At 40.8% G+C, this 27,752-nt stretch overlaps 1 protein-coding gene across 1 annotated transcript in view; it reads left to right on the top strand.

The window, feature by feature from the left end:
• The window catches only part of ARHGAP32 (Rho GTPase activating protein 32), a 169,323-nt gene that overhangs the window by 39,466 nt on the left and 102,105 nt on the right, over positions 1-27,752 (top strand). The window contains 1 exon segment of the mRNA XM_032229513.1: positions 14,370-14,478. Within this exon segment, the coding sequence (XP_032085404.1) occupies positions 14,371-14,478 (108 nt within the window). The 5' untranslated portion in view covers position 14,370.

Raw genomic sequence — 27,752 nt, 5'->3', positions numbered from 1 at the left:
TGACCATAGCGATGCTGCTACGGTCGTAAGTGTGAAAAATGATCTTAAGTCACTTTTTTCAGTGCCCTTATATCTTCGGTCATGAAGCAAACTGTTGCAAGTTGAGGACTCTGTACTTTTCTTTGTTCAGCTGCTTGAAGTAATGTTAAATTTCCTTTTGTCTTCATAAAATACTGTATCCAGTTTGTCTTGAATATGTCAAACTTTGTCCATGTCCAAAGATCACATCCTAGATACTTAAACACACCGAATATCACATAGGTTGTATTTGAACAGTGGCTTTCCTTTGTATTGAATTGAGTTGCACGGAAAAGTCAGCTTGTAAGTAGAATTGATTTTACGTGACAATTTCGGTTATGCATCAGTCCTGGAATGCTTCTGAAATCCTCTTTATGTCAGCCTTGTTTCAGCTCATATGCTTTGTGCTAAATGGTGGTTTAGGAGGATGCATGGATTTTTGGTAAAAGATGGGAATTATAAAAGCTGATTCATTAAACCTTTTTTCATTCAAGCTTTTGGAACTCTCGAGGTTCACAGTTAAGGCTGAAAAAATGTTTCTGAAGCTATCCTTCCCTCCCCAATCTGTATATGAATATTAATAAAACATGCCTTTTTTACTCTTAATTGTGTTCAGATTATTAATCTTATTTATTAAATAGGAAGTCAGCAATTTTCTAAACCACAGTGGGTTGAAAGAACTTTGATTAAATAGTCATGCTCCTTGTTTTATAGAAGATAAGTTTCAGCAGACCTCAAGGTGATTGAAGTCTGAATGGTGTAGAATTTGATTTTCATTCTGAGATGCCAAAGGGAGATTTAAAATTCATCTTTAGTTTGGTACAGACTGTTCTGTGTGACAGGGTATCTGAACAAGAGGAAAGCTATGAAATGTAGCTTTTCTATGAAATAATACCATCAACTTCATGCTTCTTGTGATGTTTAGCAGAAAAAATTATTTCGGTTACCAAAACATTTTAGCAGAGGGCACATATATCTGATGAATATATGTGTATATAGATATTGTGTGTACGTGTGTGCATGCCGTATTAAGAAAATATATTCAGGATAATGTAATTTGAGTATTCTTAGCTGCTTGCTGTGTGCTTAGTAAACTATATGGATGGACCTGCCTGCTGGAAAGTTTTTTCGTAGGCACTTCATTTTTAAATTATTGTTAAACAGGTTTATGTTTTTGAACAAGCAACTGCCGGAAGAGGACAGCAGATTTAGGTTTTATTCTGGAATTGTTCTGAAGAGCTAGAGTGGTGGGGTGGCCTAGAGGTGGAGCTCTCGCCTCACAATTAGGTGGCTGTGAGTTCGATCCTAGTCTAGAGGTAGATATTTCGCTCTCTGGACACAATGAGAATATATCTGCTGACTATAACTCCACATTGGCGACAGGAAGAGCAGTAAACACTCAACTCCATTCAGTTGCCCACACTCCATCCTGCAAGGGATTATGGGGTCATTAAGAGACGATAACTATTGTTCTGAAGAGCTAGATGCTATGCAGCATGGAGAGTCCAGCCTGAAGTTGCTGTACCATCAATTTTGAGGAGAGATTTAAGTCATGGCTATCCAGGAAGACATTGTCTTTTTACTTCCATTTTGTGCCATTCAGGTTTAGTTTATAGATGACAGTTTCAGTGGCTTAGGTATAATTGTGAAGCACAACATTGCATGTGCGACAGTCTTGCCCACTCTGTGCACCTGCTACTTTCAGCTGAAAGGACTGTCCTTCCAGTTCCAGAGTTTCTGAAAGTTTCATCTCCATTTTGTCGTCTTCAACAAGAAATAAATCACCAAGTTTTTGAAGTGCCCAACATTGTAAATTGCTGTATTTTGCCCATGTTCTATTATTGTAGCTGCAGCTTTGGGCATTGGACATTTGCTTTAACATGTCTGCTTTTTAAAAAAAGAAAAAGTGACACGTAACTCCTAAGGAAGTATCAATAGTTGTGCTGCCAAGATGCTACCAGGGGAAGGCTGACCCAAATTTTAAAAACTTGAAATGATAAATTGTTGGATTCTCGGGAGCTCTCCCCATAGTACATCAGTATAGGCTCTTGTTATTTGTTCTAAATAAATTAAAGGGAATAAACATTGAAAGCTTATAAACGCATTCCCCAAAGACTAATATTGCCAAATAAATCATTCCTTCCTTCCAAGAAGTCTCATTAGTTAGGAGTATGCTATAAAATAATGCACATTAGCATTTTAGGGTTGACATTGGGAGACTCTATAATTTTTTAATCTTCTAGAATCGGGGATTTATTAAGACAGCCAAAAAGTCCTCATTCTTTTATAATTACTTTTCTAGAGTTGCTGGCAATTATTGCTCTAATGCTTAGTGTGTGTTTCCTAAAGATTTATGCAGGACCATCATTTGGAACAATAAGTGCACCAGTAATCATAAAAGAAACAGGTAAGAAATAGTTCAGGCTGTGTATTTATTCAAAATGTTTTGCCTCTAGGTTTTCAGGAAGTGATCACTCTAATATTTATTTACTTTTATTATTTGTGTGATTATCACATCTGAAGGACAGTGGGGTCTTTTGGGTGACCTGTATTGCATGGAAAGTAGAATTAAATCTTGGAACGTGTGTTAAACTGATAAAACAAAAGAATTCTGTAATAAAATGAGCAGAAATATTAAAGAAACTCAACTCAGATAAATTTTAGGAGTAGTAGAACAATAACAGTTTCGGTAAACTTATTTTAGTCCTCCAGATACAAATAGTTAATAGGATCAGGATTTTGTTTTTACTTTGAAATCTTTGCAGTTTTCTTTTTCTCCTAGAATTGCTGCTTTGTAGGAGTGACATAATTCAACAGAACTGTAGACATTTTACATGGGAGCCGTTTGATTCAACTGAACAGACAGCATAATACTAGAATAAACTTGAGCAACTGATTTCCACACGTTTAAAAGAAGTGTCTGTAGTACCATCTGTTGAAAGTTGCCAAAATAACTTAAAGTTATTTAGCTCATGTCATTAATGTTATAACTCTTTAAGGTGTGATAAATACAGCAACAGCATTAACAGATGGGAGAAGTGAGACATAATGAAAGTCATCATATTGTTGCAGGTAATCCTCGACTTAACAATAGTAATTGGCACCGGAACATCCGTTGTTAAGTGAGGAGGTCACATAATACGATGTCACATGACCATATTGTTTACCGATGGCATTCCCAGCACTCTTTGTTGCTATGTTAACCGAATTCATTAGCCGAATTCATTAGCCAAGGAACCACCCTGAATTAAGCCATGTCTTGGTCTGTCCCAGTTCCGAGCCTCCCTTCTTCCAAGGTAAGGGACTATGTCAAACCCCTCAAATGCCAGTTCCCTGACATCTCTGCCCTTTTGGCCACCCTCTATAGCAATAGCAGTTAGACTTATATACCGCTTCATAGGGCTTTCAGCCCTCTCTAAGTGGTTTACAGAGTCAGCATATTGCCCCCAACAACAATCCGGGTCCTCATTTCACCCACCTCGGAAGGATGAAAGGCTGATTCAACCTTGAGCCGGTGAGATTTGAACAGCTGAACTGCTGAACTGCAGTCAGCTGAAGTAGCCTGCAGTGCTGCATTTAACCACTGCGCCACCTCGGCTCTCCCTAGGACAATTTTCAAGTAGTACAACTGAGGAATATTGAAAGAAGGTACTGAAATCCTTTTGCTCAGTGTTGTCAATGACTCTTGATCTTAAATGTTTGCAATAGGTCTCTGTCTCGATCCGTCTTTGCTAACAAAACTGAGTTTTCACACATGCCATTGGAGAGAAGATTTTAATTTCGCTTTCCTTTTTGTGCCACGTAAGGTGTCAGCGTTCCAAATATCATGCAGAATTAAATCAGCGTCTCAAGGCAGAGCTATCCTTAAAGTTCCAATTTAATAAGACAGATATCTTGGCAACAAACTGTGGAATCCCCATCTAAAAGCTTCCTGGGATTCCACCCAGTTGAAAGTTCATAATCTTATCCCCACACCCACAAATCCATCACATGGTCCAATCTTCTTCGGCCACGCTGGTATCTCCACCCAGCTGGTTCCGGTCAGGTACAGAGGTGCAGAGACAAAAGATGACCTTGGGCTTCTAAAAAGGAATGACAACAACACATTCCACAATTCTATAGGTTCGCCATCACGGGTATAGAGGATTTCTGTTTTAAAGTGGAGGCTGTGCCCAAATAATTTTGTACTAATCTGTGAAATCTCTCGTGTACTAGAAGAGGAAAAAAAAAAGAAAAAGAAAAATATACAATTTGCTGCTGACCTTTGCTGCATCTAATTATCTTTTCACCATTAACTCCCGTTATGCAGAGAAGGGTATTTTCATTAGCAGGACTTAATGCTTTATCCTTTATGGGGTAAGTTTATGTTGGCCGGAAAGTTTTAATAACGTTTCATATTCTGAATTTCTCAGTTCAAGTCTGAATGTGATCTTCTATATCAGTGTTTCTCAACCTTGGCAGCTTTAAGTCCTGTGGACTTCAACTCCCAGAATTCCCCAGCCAGCTGTGTTGGCTGGGGGATTCTGGGAGTTGTCCACAGGGCTTAAAGTTGTCAAGGTTGAGAAACACTGCTCTATATCCTCTTTATACCAGATCCTTATACCAGACTTGGTTATCTTTTTACTGCTTCCTCTCCTTACTAAATATTGGCTTGAAATTGAGGTTATGTGCCTTTTGCAAATGGATTGTTTCCTGAGATTTCCAAGAACATTGGTAAATTTCTATTTAGTTGTGATTGCTGAAAGTACGGGGTTTGAAATGTGCCCAGGCTTGGATGGACTAGCTACTTAAGCCTTACATAGAAGATAATCACTAACCTTTGTACTTCTACTATGTTAAATTTATTATTTTATTCTATTGCCTTATATTCTATCACTTTGTTCATTTTTATTTTCAGCTGTGGATCAAATACACAGATAAAAATAAGAGCTTCTTAGTGAACAGATCTATTTATTGTGGTATGTGGGAAGGTAACTTAGGGGAAATGTAAGCTTCTAAATTGGTGTCAATTTTGCACTTGTGGGCACTTGGTGCAGTGGATTGCAACTAAATATATTACTAAAAACACATTTTCTCTGGAAATCAGGTGGTTTTAGCTTAGGTTAAATAGAAGAGAAATACAAGCTAAGATTTGTAGTCCACTAAAACTGAGCCATTTATTTATTGCTGCAGTATAATCTCATTTCCCCATAAAGATTAAATGGAATATGAAACTTTCATGCCTTGCATCATAAAGACTTGAGGTATAGTAATTAATATTGAGTCTTGTTCAATAGGGTTGTCCTTTTAATCTTTTTCCATGAATTAATGAGCATGGCCTTGGGATTAGGAAGACAAGTTGTCTGGCTCTGACACACTTCTGTATCTTCTGGAAAAAAAAAACCTTTTCTATTTAAAAATAACCTTGAGAACTCCTGTTTGCTTTTATAAAGACCACAGCTGGATTATCTCTCCTTTTCCAGGTAGTCCTTGCATAACGACTGCTTGCTTAATGACTGCTCGAGATTACAGCGGAGCCCTCAAAAGCTACTTGAAAACAGGTTCCAGAGGTCTCATGGTCACAACAGGGGCTGGTTTCAGTGTTCCTCAATTTACAACTTTTTGCTGATTGCTGGCCTCTGTGGCCAGTTTCCAGCCAAAAGATTCCCGCCCATAGCAACACATTTACTCAGTGTTCGCTTTATGACTGTGGGGTTCATTTTACGACTGCTATATAAAAAGTTTGCAGAATTGGGTTTGGTCATGTGGGGTGCCTCCATTTATGACCGTCGTGATTAAATATCCCCTTTTCTCCTTGGGGATTAAATAAAACAATTGAACAATTATTTTGTGTACTTTGCCTCCTGAACAGGTTTCCGTCTCTCCATGAGGTGGCACAAAATTTCATTTGCCCTGTCCCAAGAGCCAAGATCTACTCTGCCTCCATAATCAGATGATCAAATGGTGGTATCCTAACCCCTTAATATCTTTATCTCTTACTGATTTTATTGTAGTTTCTTTATCTTGAATCGGGCAGCAAACAACTGTCAGACCTGGAAGCCATCTTTTACTTTTGGGACTTTAGGCCTGCCACATTTTCTACTGTGGGAAAATGGGAGGGGGAAAATTATACAGAGTGTGGGTGATATATAGCCATAATAACATTCTTTCTCAGAAAGCCAAGGTCATCTGGCCCTGTAGCTGTGATGAGGTGACTAGGAGGTAACTCCTGGTTTGGATGGTACCTGATTGGGCCATGTGATGGACATGTGGGTGCTGAGCAGGGGGGTTGAAGTTTCTTTGGGGTGGTGAAAACCTGGAAGCTTTCAGATTCAGGGTTTTCCAGATGTGCCGGTATGAGATCTTTAATAAAATGGAACTTTGAGGAACCTCAAGCCTCGGAGTCTTTTTTTGTTGGGGGTCATACTTGGAACCCTGACATTAACTTGAATCTCCTTTAAAAATCTCTAGCAGCTCCTCTGAACTCTGGGGTGCTCTTCGTGGTCCTGAGCCCCAGCATCCAACCTAACCCGGGTGGCATAAAGTCTCAGGGAAGATGGAGGAAGATTATTATTATTATTATTATTATTATTATTATTATTATTATTATTATTATTATACAATTGTATCACAGCGGCCAGTTGTTTCACCGGATTTGGCATTGGTTACTAGTCGGGCCCCACCCAGGGGCCTAGGACGTCGTAACGTATTTTCTTAATATGCGTGCAGATCCAAGCAGTGCGGCTTTTTGCATTTGACTGATGGTGATTTTGTCAATTTTTAACTGTTTTAAATGTAATTCCAGTGCTTTTGGAATAGCACCCAGTGTGCCAATTACCACTGGAATTACCACTGCTGGTTTGTGCCATAGTCGTTGAATTTCGATTTTTAAGTCCTGGTATCTTGTGATCTTTTCATGTTCCTTCTCGGCGACCCTGCTATCACCTGGTATTGCGATGTCTATGATTGTGACCTTATTTTTCTCAACCAGTGTGATGTCTGGTGTATTATGCGCCAGTATTTTGTCGGTTTGTATACGGAAATCCCACAAGATCTTGACCATCTGATTTTCGGTGACTTTTTCAGGCTGATGTTCCCACCAGTTTGTTGCTGTTTTAATATTATAATTTTTGCACAAATTCCAATGGATCATTTGTGCTACTGAATTGTGCCGCAATTTATAATCAGTCTGCGCGATTTTTTTACAGCAGCTGAGTATGTGATCAACACTTTCATCAGCTTCTTTGCAAAGTCTGCATTTGGCATCATCAGAGGATTTTTCGATTTTGGCCTTAATGGCATTTGTGCGGATAGCTTGTTCTTGCGCAGCCAGGATTAGTGACTCTGTTTCTTTTTTTAATGAACCTGTTGTTAACCATAACCAAGTTTGTTCACTGTCCACTTTATCTTTTATTTTTTCCAGAAATTGGCCATGCAGTGCTTTGTTCTGCCAACTCTCCATTCTTGATTTTATCACATCTTTTCTGTATTCTTGTTTCGTCTGTTGGGCCTTCAGTAGATTTTTGTTCTTTACTTCGATTAATAGATGTTCTTGACTTTCTTTTAAATAATCAGCCAGTGCATGTTTTTCTTCTTCAACTGTTTGCTTCACTTGTAATAATCCTCTGCCACCTGATTTTCGGGGCAGGTACAGTCTATCAGTATCACCACGTGGATGTAAACTGTAGTGCATTGTCATTAGTTTCCTGGTTTTTCGGTCCAAAAGGTCCAAATCAGCTTGTGTCGAGTTAACTATACCAGCTGTGTATCTTATAACTGGTATTGCCCAGGTATTTATGGCCTTGATTGTATTTCCACCATTCAATTTAGATTTCAAAATTTTCCTAACTCTGTTGGTGTACTCTCGCCTGACAATAGTTTTTACTTCTCCATGCTTGATGTTATCCAACTGCAGAATGCCTAAGTATTTGTAGGCTTCATTTTCTTTGCATTTAATTAATTGGCCATTGGGCATTTCAATTCCCTCACATGCAGTGATTTTGCCCCTTTTTATGGATACAGTGGCGCATTTTTCCATGCCAAACTGCATTGAAATATCGGTGCTGAATACTCGGACTGTGTTTGTCAATGATTGGATTTCTATTTCTGACTTTCCATAGAGTTTCAAATCATCCATATATAGTAAATGTGAAATTTTTTCAGCTTCTTTGGCTGTTTGGTAGCCTAATTTCATTTTTTTTAAGATTACTGATAGTGGGATCATTGCGATGATGAAGAGAAGAGGTGAAAGTGAATCACCCTGGAAAATTCCTCGCTTGATATTAACTATTCCGTAGATCTCATTCCCTACTGCCAACTCAGTTCTCCATTGTTTCATCGCCTTTTCAGTAAAGGATGTAATATTTTTGCTAATGCCAGTTGTTTCTAAGCATTTTATGATCCAACTATGTGGCAGTGAGTCAAATGCCTTTTTGTAATCAATCCAGACCATATTCAAGTTCGTTTTTCTGTTCTTACAATTTTCTAATATCATTTTATCAATTAGAAGCTGATCTTTGGTGCCCCTGCTCCTTCTTTTGTTGCCTTTTTGCTCTACTGGCAAGATGTTGTTTGTTTCCAAATAATCCATCATGTTATCTGCAATAATGCCTGTGAGTAATTTGAAGGTTGTTGGCAAGCATGTTATTGGTCTGTAGTTTTCAGGTGTTGTTCCTTTAGCTGCATCTTTCTGAATCAAGTATGTTTTTCCAGTTGTCAACCATTCATCAATTTGGCCCTTTTGTAAAATTTCATTCAGTTGCCTGGCCAATATTGCATGTAAACTGGTCAGATATTTGAGCCAGAAACCATGTAATTGGTCCTTTCCAGGTGATGTCCAATTCTTTACCTTTTTAACTCGATTTTTGACCATCTCAGTTGTTATTTCTAATACTTGCATTTGCTTGTTGCCAATGCTTTTCTCAAAGTCATGTATCCAGTTTGCTTCCTTGTTGTAGTCCTTTGCATTTTCCCACAATTCTTTCCAGAATTCAACTGTGGCCTGTTTTTCTGGTTTTTCACTTTTGGTGTCACCATTTACATTAAGACTTTGATAAAAACGCCGTTGGTCTGATTGCTGATTTTGTTTATATTGGATGATTCGTGCCTCATATCTTTCAATTTTTCTAGCTGTTGCTGTTATCTGCTGTTTTACAATCTCTACAGCTTCATTGATGTTTCTTGTATCCAATCTATATCGTCTGATTAGCCGATCTATGATTTTGTTGTTTTTAAGCCGTTGCTCATGCATGTTCTTTAAGTTACTAGCATCTGCCCTTAATTTTTTGATTTTTTGTTCTAAACGGATTTTCCAGTTTGGCTTTGATGCTTTTTCTGTTGTGTGACTAGGTACTTTAATTTTAATGCCTAGTTCATTAGTGACTATTACAGCTGCGCTGTACATTAACTGGTTTGTTTCCAAGATGGATCCCGGTTCAATTGTTGAAAACACTGCATTAACCATTTTCATGATAGGGGCCAAAATTTTCTTAGGCACAGTTTTTAGTGATGGTAAACGTTGCCTTTCCTCATTAAGCAGAAAATGCTCCATGATCTTATCCTTCAATTCTTTTTGTTTTTGAGTTAGTTCATCAGTTGGTTCAGTGATAACTGGTTCTAGTGGTGGTGATGTTATTTCCTCCCCGAGAGCTTCTTCTGGGAGTTCTACTATAATGTCTTTAGTTGTGTCTTGAATATCAGTTATTTCCGCTTGTGATATTGTTTTTTGGGTTTTGCAATTTGCCTGAATTTCCTCATGTTCAACTTCACTAAACACTTTATTCCGTATAATAAATCGCCTTTGATCTGCTAGTCGTTGTTCACTAACATTTGAATCTGGATATTGTTGTTTCCATAATTCATACATTCGCTTTAAATAGCCTCTTTTTTCTGGCTCTGAGTTGTAGTAACAGGCCATTATGGCACGGTTTTCATCTGCACTATATTTTTGTCGTTTTGTTGGCTGGTCCACTTGTAGCCCACTTGTCGACGGATGTCCAGGGACCCCAACATCCGCCGCGGCCCTTGTTAACCCGCGCGACGACCGATGCGGTATGGAATTCTTATTTGTTTTTTTCACCATATTGTATGGGTTGGCGGGGTTTTTTTTACGGGACCAGATGCCAACCTGACCCCAACCCTCCTCCTTTCTCATCCGGGCTTGGGACCGGCAACGGCGGAGTATTATTATTATTATTATTATTATTTGTTGTTGTTATTATTATTATTATTATTATTATTATTATTATTATTATTATACAATTGTATCACAGCGGCCAGTTGTTTCTCTGGATTTGGCATTGGTTACTAGTCGGGCCCCACCCAGGGGCCTAGGACGTCGTAACGTATTTTCGTAATATGCGTGCAGATCCAAGCAGTGCAGCTTTTTGCATTTGACTGATGGTGATTTTGTCAATTTTTAACTGTTTTAAATGTAATTCCAGTGCTTTTGGAATAGCACCCAGTGTGCCAATTACCACTGGAATTACCACTGCTGGTTTGTGCCATAGTCGTTGAATTTCGATTTTTAAGTCCTGGTATTTTGCAATTTTTTCATGTTCCTTCTCGGCGACCCTGCTATCACCTGGTATTGCGATGTCTATGATTGTGACCTTATTTTTCTCAACCAGTGTGATGTCTGGTGTATTATGCGCCAGTATTTTGTCGGTTTGTATACGGAAATCCCACAAGATCTTGACCATCTGATTTTCGGTGACTTTTTCAGGCTGATGTTCCCACCAGTTTGTTGCTGTTTTAATATTATAATTTTTGCACAAATTCCAATGGATCATTTGTGCTACTGAATTGTGCCGCAATTTATAATCAGTCTGCGCGATTTTTTTTTGATTTTTTTTTTGCCAATTACCACTGGAATTACCACTGCTGGTTTGTGCCATAGTCTTTGAATTTCGATTTTTAAGTTTTGGTATTTCACGATTTTTTCATGTTTGTTCTTGTCAATTCTGCTATCACCTGGTATTGCGATGTCTATGATTGTAACCTTATTTTTCTCAACCAGTGTGATGTCTGGTGTATTATGAGGTTTATTATTATTATTATTATTGTTGTTGCTGTAGTTATTATTGGTCACACCCTAAGCCTGATGTTTGGATTGGATTTGGCATTTTTATTCACCTATAGAATGGAACCCAGACGATGTTTGATGGTGTTAAAAGTTATTGTCGCTAAATGTAAATTATTCCAAGCGAAGTTATCTTTTGCAATTGGCTGATAGTGATTTTGTCAATGCCCATGGTGTTCAAATGGTGCTCCAGTTGTTTTGGGATTATTATTATTATTAACTAAGGGAAAAGCGATAAAAACATCAGAAGGGGGAAAACGAGAGAATGATTTTAATATCTTATTTCAGGAATTCCTCCTCCCAATTGCCTTAATAACTCAATGTTCTCATATTAATTCAGATTCAACAAAATTAAATTGAAAACAGGTTTTGAAGTCGGTAAATGTCTCTGATTTTTATATTATTAAATTAGCAATGAATCCTGTTTTAGACAGCAATTTCAGAATAATTTCACATGGGACAAAGCCTAGTTGTTCCACTACTGGCAAGTTGAGAGCTTTCTGGCCTAGTATTACGATTGAATTAGCATAATGTCATGGTTAAATTAGATTAATCACAGATGAATTATTCAGTGCCACCGAAGCAACTTTTCTTCTTTAGCAAATCTATTTGGAAAACCATTCTTAAATAGCAGGTGAAATGATGTAATATTTGAAGTACTTTTTTTCAGTCCTGACAGGTTGACTCAGCCTTCCATCCTTCCGAGGTCGGTAAAATGAGGGCCCAGATTGTTGGGGGCAAATAGGCTGACTCTGTAAACCGCTCAGAGGGTGGTGTATGTATACGTCTTATATATGTATACTTGTATTTAAGTCCAAGTGCTGTTGCTAAGTGCTAAAACATTGGTATCTAAATCTCTATCACCATCACCATCTTAACGACCCCATAATCCCGTGTGGGATAGAGTTTGCGCACCTGAATGGAGCTAGCAGAGTGTTTAATGGCCGGATTCCCTTCCTGTCACCTTTGTGGAGTTTTGTTAAAGCAGATATATTCTCATTGTACCCAGAGAGAGAAATATCTGCCTCTACCTAGGATTGAACTCACAGCCTCCTGATTGTGAGGCGAGAGCTCCTCACCTCTAGGCTTCCGCACCACTTCCATCTAACTCTCTATATACGTACTATCAATATTGCTAGGCTGCCGGCTACAGCTTAAGTCTTCCAAATGTACCCAAGAGGGGAAAAATGAGTGAAATAAGATAAAGGTTGAGGTTCCTCATCTCTGTTAAGCGAGAGGCACATTTGGCATTTTGAAAAGACGGGCGTGGTTGTGGTGGCAGATGGGATTGACTTTGGGAGACAGTACCATGTTTCCCCAAAAATAAGGCAGGGTCTTATTTTCTTTTGAACCCCCGAAATAAGCACTTGGCCTTATTTTCGGGGAGGTCTTATTATTTTTGAGGTGCAGGAGGCAGCCGAGCTTGGTGACCTTATGGCTGCTGCTGTGCGGCAATATTTTCGGGGAGAGCTTATTTTCATCCATGTGCTCAAAGGCCCAATTGGGCTTATTATCGGGGGAGGTCTTATTTTCAGGGAAACAGGGTAGGAAGAGCTGCAGCTTACACAATAGTCAGTTAAATTTTTTTTTTAATTTATTTTATTTATTTTTTTCAAAACAAACACAACACATAAAATCTTCCTTCCTTACATACTGTAGAAAGTGTATCAGTCGGTTATAAAAGGCTTTTGTGCATCTCTTCCACAGTCATCAAACACAATTCATATTAACCCAAGTATTTTAACTCAGATATTTATACATGTTACCCCTGTACTATAATTTGACTATAATTATTTAAACGTGCTTCATCATAAAATATACCAAAATTTAATACATAACCACATACTGGCATTTCATTAATATTTCAAAAATCCACCGATAACACTGAATCCTTATGTCCTATTCTAGCTAAACATCCATAATATTTAATAACAGACTTTTCTAATCCTCCTTTCCAAATCACTGTTTGCAATTTTCATCCAGTTTCCTTATGTTGTACCCATACATATATATAGGTTGTCATCATTATCCCTCCTTTATTTGACTATATCCTGTATCATAACATTTTACCCCTAATAATCAAAGCTTAACTGTATCTAACATAATTCTTTTTTTATTAACTTTTATATATAATCCAAAAGGATTTCTAATCTTCCTTTCAATAGTCAGTTAAAATTTGAGCCCAAAGGAGGAAGGGTTACACAAGATTCTCAGAAGAGAAGTGGTGAGACCCCTCCTCAAGAAGCCTTCTTTGGATCCAGCTATTCTTAAAAACTATTGTACAGTCTCCAACCTCCCTTTTTTAGGGAAGGTTGTTGAGAAGGTAGTGGCCCTCCAACTCCGACGGACCTTGGATGAAGCAGATTATCTAGACCCTTTTCAGTCTGGTTTCAGGCCTGGTTACAGCACTGAAACCGCTTTGGTCGCGCTGACCGATGATCTCTGGCGGGCCAGGGATAGAGGACATTCCTCTATCCTAGTGCTCCTTGACCTCTCAGCGGCCTTTGATACCATCGACTATGGTATCCTTCTGCGACGGCTGGAAGAGGTGGGAGTGGGAGGCGCCGTTTTACGGTGGTTCTCCTCCTACCTCTCCGACAGGTCACAGTTGGTGTTGGTTGGAGGGCAGAGGTCAACTCCTAGGCCCCTTAATTATGGGGTGCCGCAGGGGTTGGTCCTGTCCCCCCTCCTATTTAATATCTACATGAAGCCACTGGGTGAGATCATTCGCCGGCATGGGATTAAATACTATTAGTATGCGGACGATGTATTTGTCCGCCCCGTGCCAACTCAGCGTAGTAGAGTGAGCGCCTGTTACTTGTCCCAGCTTCTGCCAACCTAGCAGTTCGAAAGAACATAAAAATGCAATTAGAAAAATAGGGACCACTTTGGTGGGAAGGTAACAACGTTCTGTGCGTCTTTGGTGTTTAGTTATGCCGGCAACTTGACCACGGAGATGACTTCAGACAGCGCTGGCCCTTTGCCTTTGAAATGGAGATGAGCACCGCCCCCTAGAGTCGGGAACGAATAGCACATATGTGCGTGGGAAACCTTTACCTTTATCTTATTTTTACTTTCAGCAAGCCAGCTTGCTGTTAACTTAAAGGAATGGTTAAAAAAAATAGGAAGGTCAGGTGGAACAGGGAGCTGGTGGGCCTCAGAAGCATTTGTGCCCTTAGAAGGTATATTGGGGGACCGACGATAGAACTTTATGAATTATTGAGAATTATTAAAAGTGTTTAACTTAACTCAAAAGATTCAGTTTATTTATGAGTTCATCTTTTTCTTCAAGAATGATGAAGTCCTCTTTACATGCAGAAGAGGATGATTTTGTGCCTGAGCTTCAGAGAAGTATCCATCCCCGTGAAAGACCAGATTGGGAGGAGACCCTCAATGCAATGGTAAGGCATTATTAACAATATTATTGGATACATTCTGTTTGTAGTTATTTAAATGACCTGCGATGTGTAGAATTTTTGAAAATGCACTCATTACTTGCTAAGCTGAAAATGTTTCATCTTTGGATGCACTCCATATATAGGGGGAAGATGATGTGCCTACTGAGTCTGTTCCATTAAATCATCTTGGATAGCATAGCCTGTGATTATTTATTGTCAATAATGCTGCAGTGATTCTCAGGCTTCATTAATTTCTCCTTTAGCTACCATCCACAAAATGTGATCCCTCTCCTTGAGGAAGTTAATCTTACAAGCATACATATTTATTAGCATTAGAATAATCTAGCCTGGAAAATCCTGCCGATGAGAATTTAAGATAGTCCTCACTTAGTGACCACAGTTGGGACAACTCCTCCATTAAGCAAAACTGAGTGGGAAATCATGTGACCCTGACTGGTAATCAGTTTCACATCTTCAGGCTTTTGCCTCCCAATCACCCCCTTGCCCTTTGGAATATTCACTCGGATGTTGTGATAATTGGCTTGAAGGAAATTAATGTTTGTATTTACATTCATTGGTGAGGAAGGGATTACAAGAGAGTAAGCAGGCACAGTGTGGAAAACTGTTAATCCTGACACTCATGAGTACATTACACAAATACTCCATTGTGTGCTTGCTCACTCTCTTATAATCCCTTTCTCTCTGCTCTGTGAAGTAGGGCAAAGGAAGTATGTTTGTCTTCTGACCTCCCCCCCTCCATACGGTGAGTCACGCTGACACAAGATTACTGCTAGACAATTTATTCACAGTAAATTAACACACCAACAAGACTTTGGCAGCAACCCAGACTTCCACAGATAAGAAATACACACAAGAGCTTCTCCAGCTTTAGTATAATAGTTGTGTCCTGCAAACAGCCTCCTCCCAAAGTCTCTTCTTATATACTCTCTTGGGAGGAGCCTAATCACAACCACCTGGCCCCAATTATCTTCTGTATCTCTGTAGTTGCTGTCGGCGCTTATCTGCCCGTCTTTGCCTGGCGTCCGGGACCAACTCTCTTAGCTCCTCCCCACTGCTTCAGGGCCTGACGTCAGGGACAAACTCCCTTTGGCTTTCACCGCTGCTCCATGCCTCAGGCGCCTCCTGGTGGCAACCAGCCTCTCTGGTCCCTGCTCGGAGTCTGAACCCTGTCCAGGGTCCTCCACATCTTCTAGAGCCGACTCATAGGGTCCTTCGCTATTGGAGTCTGTTTGCAACTCCAACGGCTCCTGCTGGGCCACAACAGTTTGCGTGTACATGTGTGTACATGCACGCATATTATGTACGTATATGTAGACATCAATCATATTGCGAAGTGCATGCCATGTAAAAAGGGCCTCATCTATTCTATACTGCTTTTCAATGAAGATGTTTCTTCATTGAGTAGATCTCATTGTTTCAAATCTGTAAATGATAAGTGTTTGTGTGGGGAAGGAAGAGTTTTCAAAATGCTTAAATTATAATGCGGTAATTATGCAGTAATGTGGACTAATTGGCGTAATGTGAATACTAGTCGGAGAGCCGCATGCTTACTTATAGTCGCTCTTATTAATGCAGAATATCACTGTCAACCATTATTGTGATGATTTTGTACATGGATAAGAAAGACCAAAGTGTCACTCGGTTTGTAGAGATGACTGGGAGGAAGATACTGAAAAGTACTTCCTGTGATTGCCAAGAAAACTGCATGATTGTGTCCATACAGTTGCCAAGAGTCAAGCCCACTTCAGGACGTTTTTACTTTTAAGAACATCTACTTTTCTTTTCTTAACGATGCTGATGCCTATTATTTGCTTTTGTTATTCAGTGATCATTAGAATGAACCCCAGGGAGACCGCAGTTTTTCATAGTGAGTTAACTATTAATTGGTTTAATAGCTGAACATCTTCTGTTTCAGATCTTTTCCTAGTGTTATGAGGCTGTTCTGCTTGTTTTTCTGGTTGATAATTAAATGGCTGTTAAATACATTTTTTGGTCTTCCTATTTGAATACGGGAGCTTTAGTAATTGAACTACTATATCTTCGTCGCAATTTTGTTCTTCTGAATGACTTTGTTGTTTTTGTTTGTGCAATACCGGGAAGCTGTTTGTACAGAAGTCGTGGTGGAATAACTGTTTTCTTCGTTAGGAAGACGACATTGAATGCAAATTTTATACTATTTCAAAGATGTATTGATTTGTCATTAATAGAAAGTATCAAAATGATTTTCTTGTTATTGCTTTTTTAAAAAGATGTGCATTAAATACTATATTTTTTGGGGGGCAGGGGGATGCTTTGTTTTCCCAGAAATAGCAACTTTGGTGTTTGATTGATCAAATCTACTAATAATAGTTTAGTGAACATTACTCCCAAGTCTTTTTTGTTTCTTCTAGCTTGAAATCTGCGGTTTTCCCTTAAACTGAATACCATAAATCTGGAATATACGACAAGTTTTCCAGTGAAGGAATAACCCCATATTTTAAACCAGATGTTCCCAACCTAGTGCCTCTAGAACAGGGGTGTCAAACCTGATTTCATTGACAGCTGCATGGGGGTTGTCTTTGACTTCCTGGGAGCTGGTGTGTGTGTGGCCAGGGTGGGTGTGGCCAGCTCAACACCACTTGCGTTGGGGACGCCTGTGGAGGCTGAGCACTCTGCCAGCGAAAACGGGCTTCTGAGCTCCCTTTTAGGCTGCGACAGCCTTCTGCAACCCTCTGCCAGTGAAAACGGAGCTCTGGTTTTGCTGGCAGAAGCACTGCGGGCCAGTCCGCTGTTTCCAGGGCAGCCCTGCAGGCCAGATCTAAGTGCCCTGCGGGCCAGATCTAGCCCCTGGGCCTTGAGTTTGACACCCCTGCTCTAGATGACTGAGCATGAAGGCAGTTGAATCGAACGTCATCTGATAGGCTGTGTTATATTAACCAACACTGGCTAATTTTGAGTACTTTAAGTTGCCATTTGTAAAAGTAAAGGAGAATGGGATACTTATTCAAGTAGTATTTCCTCCCCCCCCCCGAACCCCCCCCCCAAGATGAGTGTTTGTAGTGAAACTATCAAAATCACACCTATTTAAATGCTGAATGTGGGATGGGTCATTGTGAAAGGTGTCGAAATGCGGAAGTCCTTTCAGCCACAGCAAAATAAAAGGAAACAGGAAGGAGGCAGACGAACTACGTTTCCCAGAATGCTCTCTGTTTCTGCGCCGACTCCCTGCGTCTGAAGCCTTCAGAGCCAGCAAGAGGGTAGGTTTCGAGGTCTCATGGCTTCGGTTGGGCTGCAGCTGCGGGCTGGTGTCTGCTCCTCGCTCTCCAGCCTTTCACGGTCGTGGCTGACGGTCAAAAACTATGCTGCCAAAAAAACTGCTAAGCCAGACTAGAAGGAAGCCCCTTGGGCATCCTCCATGGTTGGATCGGCGGGGGGGCATCTCAGAAGAGCCTTGCATGCCTGGACAACCATTTGTCTGAAATGGTACTATAGGGTTTCCTGCCTGAGCAGGGGGTTGGACTAGAAGACCTCCAAGGTCCCTTCCAACTTTTGTTTTTTATTCTGTTATCATCTTGCCATTCTGCTTTGTTGTACTTTGCAAAAGGCAGCCTGATATGAAAATCCCGTTCAGTGGTTACCTGTAAACAAATCATGGTTGGATGATTGGTAATGGGAAGGAGCCAGCAGATGTTTCCTCGCCAATTAAGCTGTTCTGCAGCTGTGGCCATCAAATGACTTTCAGACTGTCACTGTGTCTCGGACTAAAATATCTCATAAGACTTCAGTGTAAGGGAATTGGATGCTTTGCAGGTGAGAAGAGGAAGGTGTAACACTATGGGTAGAAGAAGTTCCACCAGCGTAGAAGTTGTCATGCTTGTTTGGTCAGGTTGTAGACCATTGGACTCTTCATTGTAGGCAACTTGAAAGAAGGAACCTTGATTTATCTTTATTTTTTTCTGCATTCATTGTTTTACATTTAGTTAAATTTGCGAACGACCAGTTCTGATCTGAAAGTTGGCCCATAAGAAAGGCTGAGCGCCAAAGAATGGAGGCCTTTGAACTATGGTGCTGGAGAAGACTCCTGCGAGTCCCTTGGACTGCAAGGCGATCAAACTGGTCAGTCCTAGAGGAGATCAACCCTGGCTGCTCTTTAGAAGGCCAGATCCTGAAGATGAAACTCAAATCCTTTGGCCCCCTAATGAGAAGGAAGGACTCATTGGAGAAGAGCCCAATTCTGGGAACAATTGAGGGCAGAAGAAGAAGGGGACGGCAGAGAATGAGGTGGCTGGATGGAGTCACTGAAGCAGTCGGCGTGAGCTTAAATGGACTCCAGAGGACAGGAAGGCTTGGAGGAACATTGTCCATGGGGCTGCGATGGGTCGGATACAACTTCGCAACTAACAAAAAAAAATCTGATCTGCTCTACTAATATCAGTATAGAAAGCCCTCATTCACTTCACTTTGATTGTCAATCAGAATTTCAGTTGATGAATCAGATATTTTCCCCATTTACTTTAATTCTACTTTTATTTGTTTTCATCCCACAAGTCACTTGCCAAGTGAGAATTACAGTCTAGCTGGGGTTCACACATGGCAAGCGAAGCTCAAATAAGGTTGGTTAGTTCAGTATGTTGGGAGAATTTAACCATCATCTTAGTATGTCAGGTCATAACATTAAACATTTCTTTATTTGTGTACAAGACTTCAACATGTGATTCTGGGTGACGTATAATCAAACAATAGCAAAAATAATACTTAAAAAAAGCAATAGCCAATACAATACCATTCCACTGAGATCTGATTCAGCTCCAGGCATCGAAATCATCACACAAACCAACTTGCTGATTTTTTTTGGTCCATGGCCTGGGAGAACAGCCAGGTTTTTAAGGGTTTGTGAAAAGCAAAAGATTGGAGTCATCTAATCTCCAACCATGTCAACTTTAAGACATGTGGACTTCAACACTCAGAATTCTTCAGGCAATCTGATTGGCTGAGGAATACTGAGTGTTGAAGTCCACAAATCTTAAAGGTTAACAAGGTTGGAGACCCCTGATCTAGATTTCAGGGCAACTTGCTCCATAAGGCAGGCACTGTGATGGAGAAGGCACACCTTTGAGGTCCTGCCTGGGTCAGGTGGGATGATCAGAAATGATGAGAGACAGGCGGTCCTCCAAATTATCTGGACCATTAACCTGTAACACAGCATGAATGCAGCATTGTGTTTTGTCAATTTAGATTTAGGACACTGTGTACACGAAGCCTTCATATACACCACAAAGTTCTAATCCAAAACAGCACTTCTTAGTCATGTTACAGTCCTTTAGATGCTATGATTATTCTAGTTCTCTTTTACCTCTACAAAACTGGTCCAGTTGATAAGTATCAACACGGAGGAGTGTTAGAAACTGGATATCCTTTTCAAATGGAGATATGATGCCTTTTAAATCAAATACTGGTGCTGAAAAATCTTCTTAGAGTCAATTTAAAAAACAACAACAACAATGTAATGAACTCAGGAGTTGTGTCTATGATAATTAAGACCTGGCTCCTGCAGCTGTCAAATTTCCCATCACCCGGCTTCCTAAAAATAAGATAATGTTTGCAGCAGGCTTTTATTTTCCTCTCAAATGAGTCTTGTCACTGCCATATTCTGACAGCTCATCCAAAACTGGCATTTCATAAAAAAAAAAAGTTCTGTAACTTTCCTAAATTTAGTAGTGGATCTTATCGTTAGGCAACTAAATTAATAATAATAAAAATGAATGTGATGCTGGTATAAAAGGCCCTTTGGTGTGGAGTACAATACAATACAATAGCAGAGTTGGAAGGGATCTTGGGAGGTCTTCTAGTCCAACCCCCTGCCTAGGTAGGAAACCTTATACCATTTCAGACAAATGGCTATCCAACATCTTCTTAAAGACTTCCAGTGTTTGAGCATTCACAACTTCTGGAGGCAAGCTGTTCCACTGATTAATTGTTCTCACTGTCAGGAAATTTCTCCTCAGTTCTAAGTTGTTTCTTTCCTTGATTAGTTTCCACCCATTGCTTCTTGTTCTGCCCTCAGGTGCTTTGGAGAATAGTTTGACTCCCTCTTCTTTGTGGCAACCCCTGAGATATTGGAACTCTTCTACCATGTCTCCCCTAGTCCTTCTTTTAATCAAACTATACATACCCAGTTCCTGCAACTGTTTAGCCCTCCAATCCCCTAATCCTCTTTGTTGCTCTTCTCTGCACTCTTTCTAGAGTCTCCACATCTTTTTTATATTGTGGGGACCAGAACTGAATGCAGCATTCCAAGTGTGGCCTTTCCAAGGCATTATAAGGTGGTATTACACTTCACGTGATCTTGATTCTATCCCTCTGTTTATGCAGCCTAGAACTGTGTGGGCTTTTTTGGCAGCTGCCAAAAGTAGACTGAGGCTTTTCAAACAATAGTCTTGCCGGAGCTTGTTTCTTAGTGTTAGAAGGCAGGTAGGTCCAGAAACCTTTTAGCATTCCTCCAAAATATGTTGCCCATGGGAGAAATATTTGATGCGAAGAAGATGGTCATATTATATACTTGTTCAAATCCATGGTGGATAAAAATTGATGATTTTAAAACAAAAACAAAAAAACCACCAAAACAGATTTTTTTTCAAAATTTAAATCAGATTTATTTTTATTTTTGATCAAATTTACATTAATAAAATGCTTTTGGAGTAAAAATCTATCTAAAAATAGTTTTCTATTTAAGATACATTGATAATTTAGTTTATTCAGCATGAAATGTAGCTTAGTTATGTAGCATGAGGCTGTATATTCTCCACTATTTACATTTTTGGTAAACTCATTCAATGAGTCCAAGCTCTGCAAGCTGAGAGAACATGCACTGCATTGATAACTTCACACAATTTCACAGTAAGCATGAGATAAATCATAAAATGAAGTTCAGGAATATTCCTTTATCCCGTGGTTTTGCAAATCTAGGCACACTACAAACTCTATGATTGTTGGAAGAGAAATGCATCTGTACCACCAGGCTCTAAGTGGGAGGAGGAAGGGCAAGCAGTAAAAATGAAATTGAAACCTTCTAAGCCGCTTATAAATACAATATTAAAGGGCACCTGTCATTTCAGATCCATCATGGAGCCCCTGCGGGACAGAGATGACAGCTGCCCTTTAAAAATTATGATTTAAATCAAGTTGATTTAAATCATAATTTTTAAAGGGCAGCATTAAATCAAGTTGATTTAAATCAAGCCTTTTTACTAAATCGTGATTTAAATCAAATCCGCCCTATTCAAAACTCAGTTATGATCTGGCTCTAATACATATTAGCCCTGTGTTTAGATAGGAATCTTAAGTTCATTTCTGTTTTATGTGTTTGAAAGGGACTCTTGCAAAACGGGAATTAAAACGCATCAGATCAGATGGTTATACGGTATATTCTTTGTATACAAAGCTGGGGAAAGAGCAGCAAAAAACAACAACAATTGGTATGACTCGTTGAGAGAAAGTGAATTAATTGAAAGACACACAGATCATATGCATGGCTTGATTTCTGCATCCTGCGGTGGCTGATCTTATGAGTACTTTGCAACTGCACATTTATCTCACCTTGCTGAAGTCTGGAAGGTTCTGTTAAAATTACTGAACGTGGGGGCTGAGTAGCTGAAGATTTGTGAATCAAGCCGTGCCCGCATGAAGTCTGGCACGATGAGATAAGTAAGGATGGAGTCCAGCAATACCGGCCGAGTTGTTAACCACCTGCACTTTGCTTATAGCTTGAATTCATTTTACAAAATGTTTTCAAAAGAGCAATTTTATCTGTACCATCCTAGGGATAGTAAAATGTTTAGCTGCGAAGATGGCTGGCTTTCCTGGGTCTATCATTTCAACCTCAAGGTCAGAGGGAGGCACAGTAGTCAGTGAAAAAAATCAGAATTAACAGAAGGATAGGAGTCCATGATTAATAACCTGCCATGTTCCTCAATCTTTATTACAGTGTCCTCAGAGAATTGTATTCATTATTTCAGCTTTTTAGTTTCTTGGGCCAGAATTTGATGGGCTTTTTTTTTCCATGGTGAAATTGCTATAACTTGGATGCGTCAGGAGTGTCAAACTCAATTTCATTGAGGGCTGCATCAGGGCTGTGGTTGATTGGAGGGGGTGGGCACAGCCCCCCACAACTGGGTGGGTATGGCTGACTTGGTAGGCGTGACCATCTTGATGCCACTCACCCAGGGGGGGGGCGATTGGGTGGGTCCCTGAACTGCTGGCATGTTTCCTCTTTACATTGGGTAGACCGGGCTGAAGCGATGTGGGCCGGCTCCTTATATTTTCCAGGACAGCCTTGCGGGCGGGATCCGTCCACATTGCAGGCTGGATCCGGCCCGCGGGCCTTGTGTTGTGACACCCCTGCAGTAGGCATTTAAATAAAAATGTGCCTTCACATGATTCACCATGTGAAGAATTTCTTTCTATACATCAGATTCTCTTTGCCTTGGAACACATTTATTTCATAACAGATTTTGTGAATCACTGTAAGCTTCCTATAGATCAGTGTTTCTCAACCTTGGCAACTTGAAGATGTCCAGACTTCAACTCCCAGAATTCCCCAGCCAGCGAATGCTGCAAATTGATGAAGTTCCTGTCCCAATTAACCAATTCGTCTTCATTAGGCCAGAGCAATTTCTGTTATGGCTGCTAACAGAGCATGTTTGGAAATAGGTTCTAAATGAAGAAATTAAGACATAATTAGTTACCAAACTTCCGGCAAATCCGATGGACCTAAGAATAGATTCTTGACCTGTTTATTTAAAATCCAGAATTTCTCTTTTGAGACAGATTCTTTTCCCCACAGTAATTATAAAGAAAATAGCTTCTGCCTATTTTTCCCCCTTTCCATTCTCCCAGTGATATTTGAGGGAAATTGGGTGAAGATAACTTTTGCAAAATGCCTGATATCTTTATAATGAGTTCATCCTACTCAGCCTGGCACTTCTATAAAAAATGCAGCTACTGGTATTCCTCTGCCATAGTTCAGCTGAATACTTTGTATAGTGCAGTAACTCTGTAGAGGGATAAAGCACCATTCAATAGTTGGAGTTTTGATTATGCAGAATATACCCTGAGGCTGTAAGGGCCCAGATGGAGAAGAACTGGCTGGATCTCAACCCTAATAAGACAAGTGGCTGTAGGTTTTTCAGCTCCTCTCCAGTCACTTGTCATGATTGACTCTGGACAGGGTAGCATTCCTCCCAAGCAGAGTTGGTGTCCAATTTGGAGGCCCTCTCTGTGTTGTAACTCCATCTGAAAGAACATATGATAGCCATAGTCAGGGAGAGGCTTTGTGAAAATTAATATTATTTGCCTGTTGAATCCATTCCTAGATCAAGATGCTTTCCTTGCAATCACTCTGTTCACAGAGGGTGGCTCAGTGGCTAAGATGCTGAGCTTGTCGATCAGAAGGTCGGCACTTCAGCGGTTCAAATCCCTAACGCCACGTAACGGCATGAGCTCCCGTTACTTCTCCAAGCTTCTGCCAACCTAGCAGTTTGAAAGCATGTAAAAATGCAAGTAGAAAAATAGGGACCACTTTGGTGGAAAGGGAACAGCATTCCGTGCGGCTTTGGGAGTTGAGTCATGCCGGCCACATGACCATGGAGATGTCTTTGGACAGCGCTGGCTCTTTGGCTTAGAAACGGAGAGGAGCACCGTCCCTAGAGCTGGAAACAATTAGCACACATGTGCGGGGGAACCTTTTCACAGTCAATTCTTAGTCGCTTCCTTTGTCACTGCAAAGACTTCTGCCCCTCTTGCCAGGTCCAATATTGAAAGTGCGCTCCAGGTCCCTTCTCTTAAACATTGCTATCTGATAGAACATCAGATGCACCTCTACTGCAACCTCTTGGACAGTCTTTCTCTGATAGTTGGAGGTCCCCTACTCTCTTAACCTTCTGAAGGGTTGGGAAAACATTTCTATCTTAGCCCTTAGCATTGGATTAAAATTGAGATGAGCCAGTGATGGAAGTTATGGTGGAATATTTGATGCTAGTTTGTATTGGTAATATGATTGTTTTATTGGTTTTGTTTCAAGCTACCTGGAATGATTGCATAATGGATGGATGGATGGATGGATGGATGGGTTGTGGCTCCCAGTGGCCAGCAGAGTTGGCAGCAGATTCGGACAGTGAGGAGCTTGGGGAGGAAGATGGGCCAGTCCTGGAGTCTGGGGAAGGCTCTGATGAGGGCTCTGTGTCGGAGGCAGAGAGGGGATCAGTGCCATATGCCAGTCATCAATTGCCTTCAGAGTCAGACATCAGTGAGGCAGGAGAACAGCTGGAGCCTGTCCCCAGTGTGCACATGCACAGAGTTGCCAGATGAAGGGAACAGCTAAAGAGCGGGGGTCGACTTGGGAGTAAGGCCACAGGTGGACGATGAATGGCCCCTCCCAGAGCAAATAAAAGAGGAGCGAAAGGGGAGTGGAATTTGCAGGAGACAATTAGTTTGCTTAATTGGTTTGTGACTCTCCAAGACTCCTTGCCAAGTTTTGCACCTATCGGCCTGGCAGCTCTCCAAACCAGATAAGGTCTGTGACTGTAAATCCTCCCTTGAAAGACTTTGCTGGATGTGAATAAGCAGAATCCACAGTAAATTAATAAAAGTTTTTTTTGTCAGGACAAGGAGTTTGCTTCATGCTTTTGGGAATCCTAGGTCAGAGCAGGGTGGATGGATGGATAATAGATAGATAGATTTCATTTTAGAAAAAGTAAGAGAATAATACAGAACTTCAGAAGGGACCTCATGTTTTGATTTGGAAACTGTTCAAAATTCAGCCAGCAGAATACTCCCACTATCAATTTAAAAGTTAAAAAAATAACACAAAAAAGATACATCATACATAAGCTTCTTTTTATCAACAATACACTGCACCAATTTTATTCGATTCTTTAAAGAAGCATCAAAGGAATAATAAACATGTAATTTTTTTTTACACAAGTGGAATTATTTTATCAGTAAACTTGAGTCATGCTGTCTATGTACTGTAGTAGAAAACAATGATTTCCTCTTTTGAGAATGAGTCCAGTTTCTTTCTAGGTTCATTTGATTCCTTCCCCAGTGGGGCATTAACACACCATTTCCGCTTTTTGATATAATTGTAGTTTAGGCTGTTGTTTGAAGGGTAAATTATATTTAATTTTACCTATATTATTGTAGTTCTTAATACAATAATTATATGGGATGAACTATATTGAATCATTAAAATGGATGAATTTTATTCAATTATGCTTAATTGAAATCGAGAGCAATAGCTTCTAAGTTTCCCCAGTTAGCTAATAAACCATCAATTGCTGGGGTTTTTCTTGGCTGAGAGCTCAGCTTCTTTGGAAAAGATTCTCAAATAGTAATAAAATGAACCCATAATGAGTGACCTTTAAATGTCTGCCTTAATACTGCCCATAAACCTACAGTCTACACAAATTTATTCTGAATCATTGTCAAAAGTACTGAGTTTCTTTATAGAATTACTTTGCCTGTGACATTTCAGTAATTGATTAGTCATTAACTCTCCCGAATATGTGTGTATAATTTTCATTCAGAACAAACAGCTTTATTCAGTTGCATGTATCTGGGTGCCTAATATTTAAAGATGATAGCATTCTATCTTGACCCCTTCCAGTCAGGCTTCAGACCCGGTTACAGCACTGAAACCGCTTTGGTCGCATTGACCGATGATCTCTGGAGAGCCAGAGATGGAGGACATTCCTCCATCCTGGTCCTCCTAGACCTCTCAGCGGCTTTCGATACCATCGACCATGGTATCCTTCTGCGACGACTGCGGGAGGTGGGAGTGGGAGGCACCGTGTTGCGGTGGTTCTCTTCCTACCTCTCGGACAGGTCGCAGTCGGTGTTAGTGGGGGGGCAGAGATCGTCCCCTAGGCCTCTAACATATGGGGTGCCTCAGGGCTCGGTCTTATCCCCCCTACTATTTAACATCTACATGAAACCGCTGGGAGAGATCATCCGCAGGCACGGGATCAGATACCATCAATATGCGGACGATACTCAACTGTATCTGTCCGCCCCGTGCCAACTCAATGAAGCGGCTGACGTGATGAACCGAGGCCTCGAAGCCGTTATGGACTGGATGAGGGTTAACAAGCTTGTACTCAACCCAGAAAAGACCGAGTGGCTGTTGTGCTTCCCTCCCAAAGATTCGATCAATATTCCATCAATCAGGCTGGGGGGTCAAACTCTATACCCCTCAGAGAGGGTTCGCAACTTGGGAGTCCTCCTGGACCCACAGCTGTCGTTTGACCACCACTTGACGGCTGTGACCAGGGGGGCATTCGCCCAGGTTCGCCTGGTGCGCCAGTTGCGACCCTACCTGAATCGGGAGGCTCTCACAACAGTCACCCGGGCCCTTGTGACCTCTAGGCTGGAATACTGCAATGTGCTCTACATGGGGCTGCCCTTGAAGAGCATCCGGCGACTTCAGCTAGTACAGAACGCGGCCGCCCGAGTGATCGTGGGTGCACCTCGGTTCACCCACATAACACCTATCCTCCGCGAGCTGCGCTGGCTACCTGTCGATCTCCGGATGCGCTTCAAGGTGCTATTAGTCACCCATAAAGCCCTTCATGGCAGTGGATCTGGATACTTGAGAGACCGCCTTCTGCCAATTACCTCCCTGCGACCAATAAGATCCCATAGATTAGGCCTCCTCCGTATTCCATCGGCCAGCCAGTGCCGGCTGGCAACTACAAGGAGGAGGGCCTTCTCAGTAGTAGCCCCGACCCTTTGGAACGAGCTCCCCGTGGAGATTCGTACCCTCTCCACCGTCCAGGCCTTCCGCATAGCCCTTAAGAACTGGCTATCCCGTCAGGCCTGGGGACAAGGTTAGCCGCCCCTCCCGAATGATGAATGTATGTTGCTGAATATTTTACTATATGTTTCTTTGTTAATGTTTGTCTTCCCCCTCCCTTGATTTTATGTGAGCCGCCCTGAGTCCCCTCAGGGAAAAGGGCGGCCTACAAATATTAATAAAATCTCTAAAATCTCTATAAAAATCTCATTTCCATGCATTACCTGTGCCGAGCTATAAAGAGGAGAGTGGCCTGCAGGGACAGTCCCAAAGGTGCTTTTTGAAAGGCAACTGAACTTTTCTTGTTTTTTTTTTCCCCTTGAAAATGTTTCGCTTCTCATCTAAGAAGCTTCTTCAGAACTTCAGAACTGAAGAAGCTGCTTGGATGAGAAGCGAAACGTTTGTCAAGAGTCGGTTTTGTGTCAGGGTT

This window comes from Thamnophis elegans, chromosome 13, assembly GCF_009769535.1.
Source record: "Thamnophis elegans isolate rThaEle1 chromosome 13, rThaEle1.pri, whole genome shotgun sequence".
Classification (NCBI taxonomy): domain Eukaryota; kingdom Metazoa; phylum Chordata; class Lepidosauria; order Squamata; family Colubridae; genus Thamnophis; species Thamnophis elegans.
The sequence above is the reverse complement of the archived record's forward strand: the minus strand, read 5'-3'. Positions and strand labels throughout refer to the sequence as shown.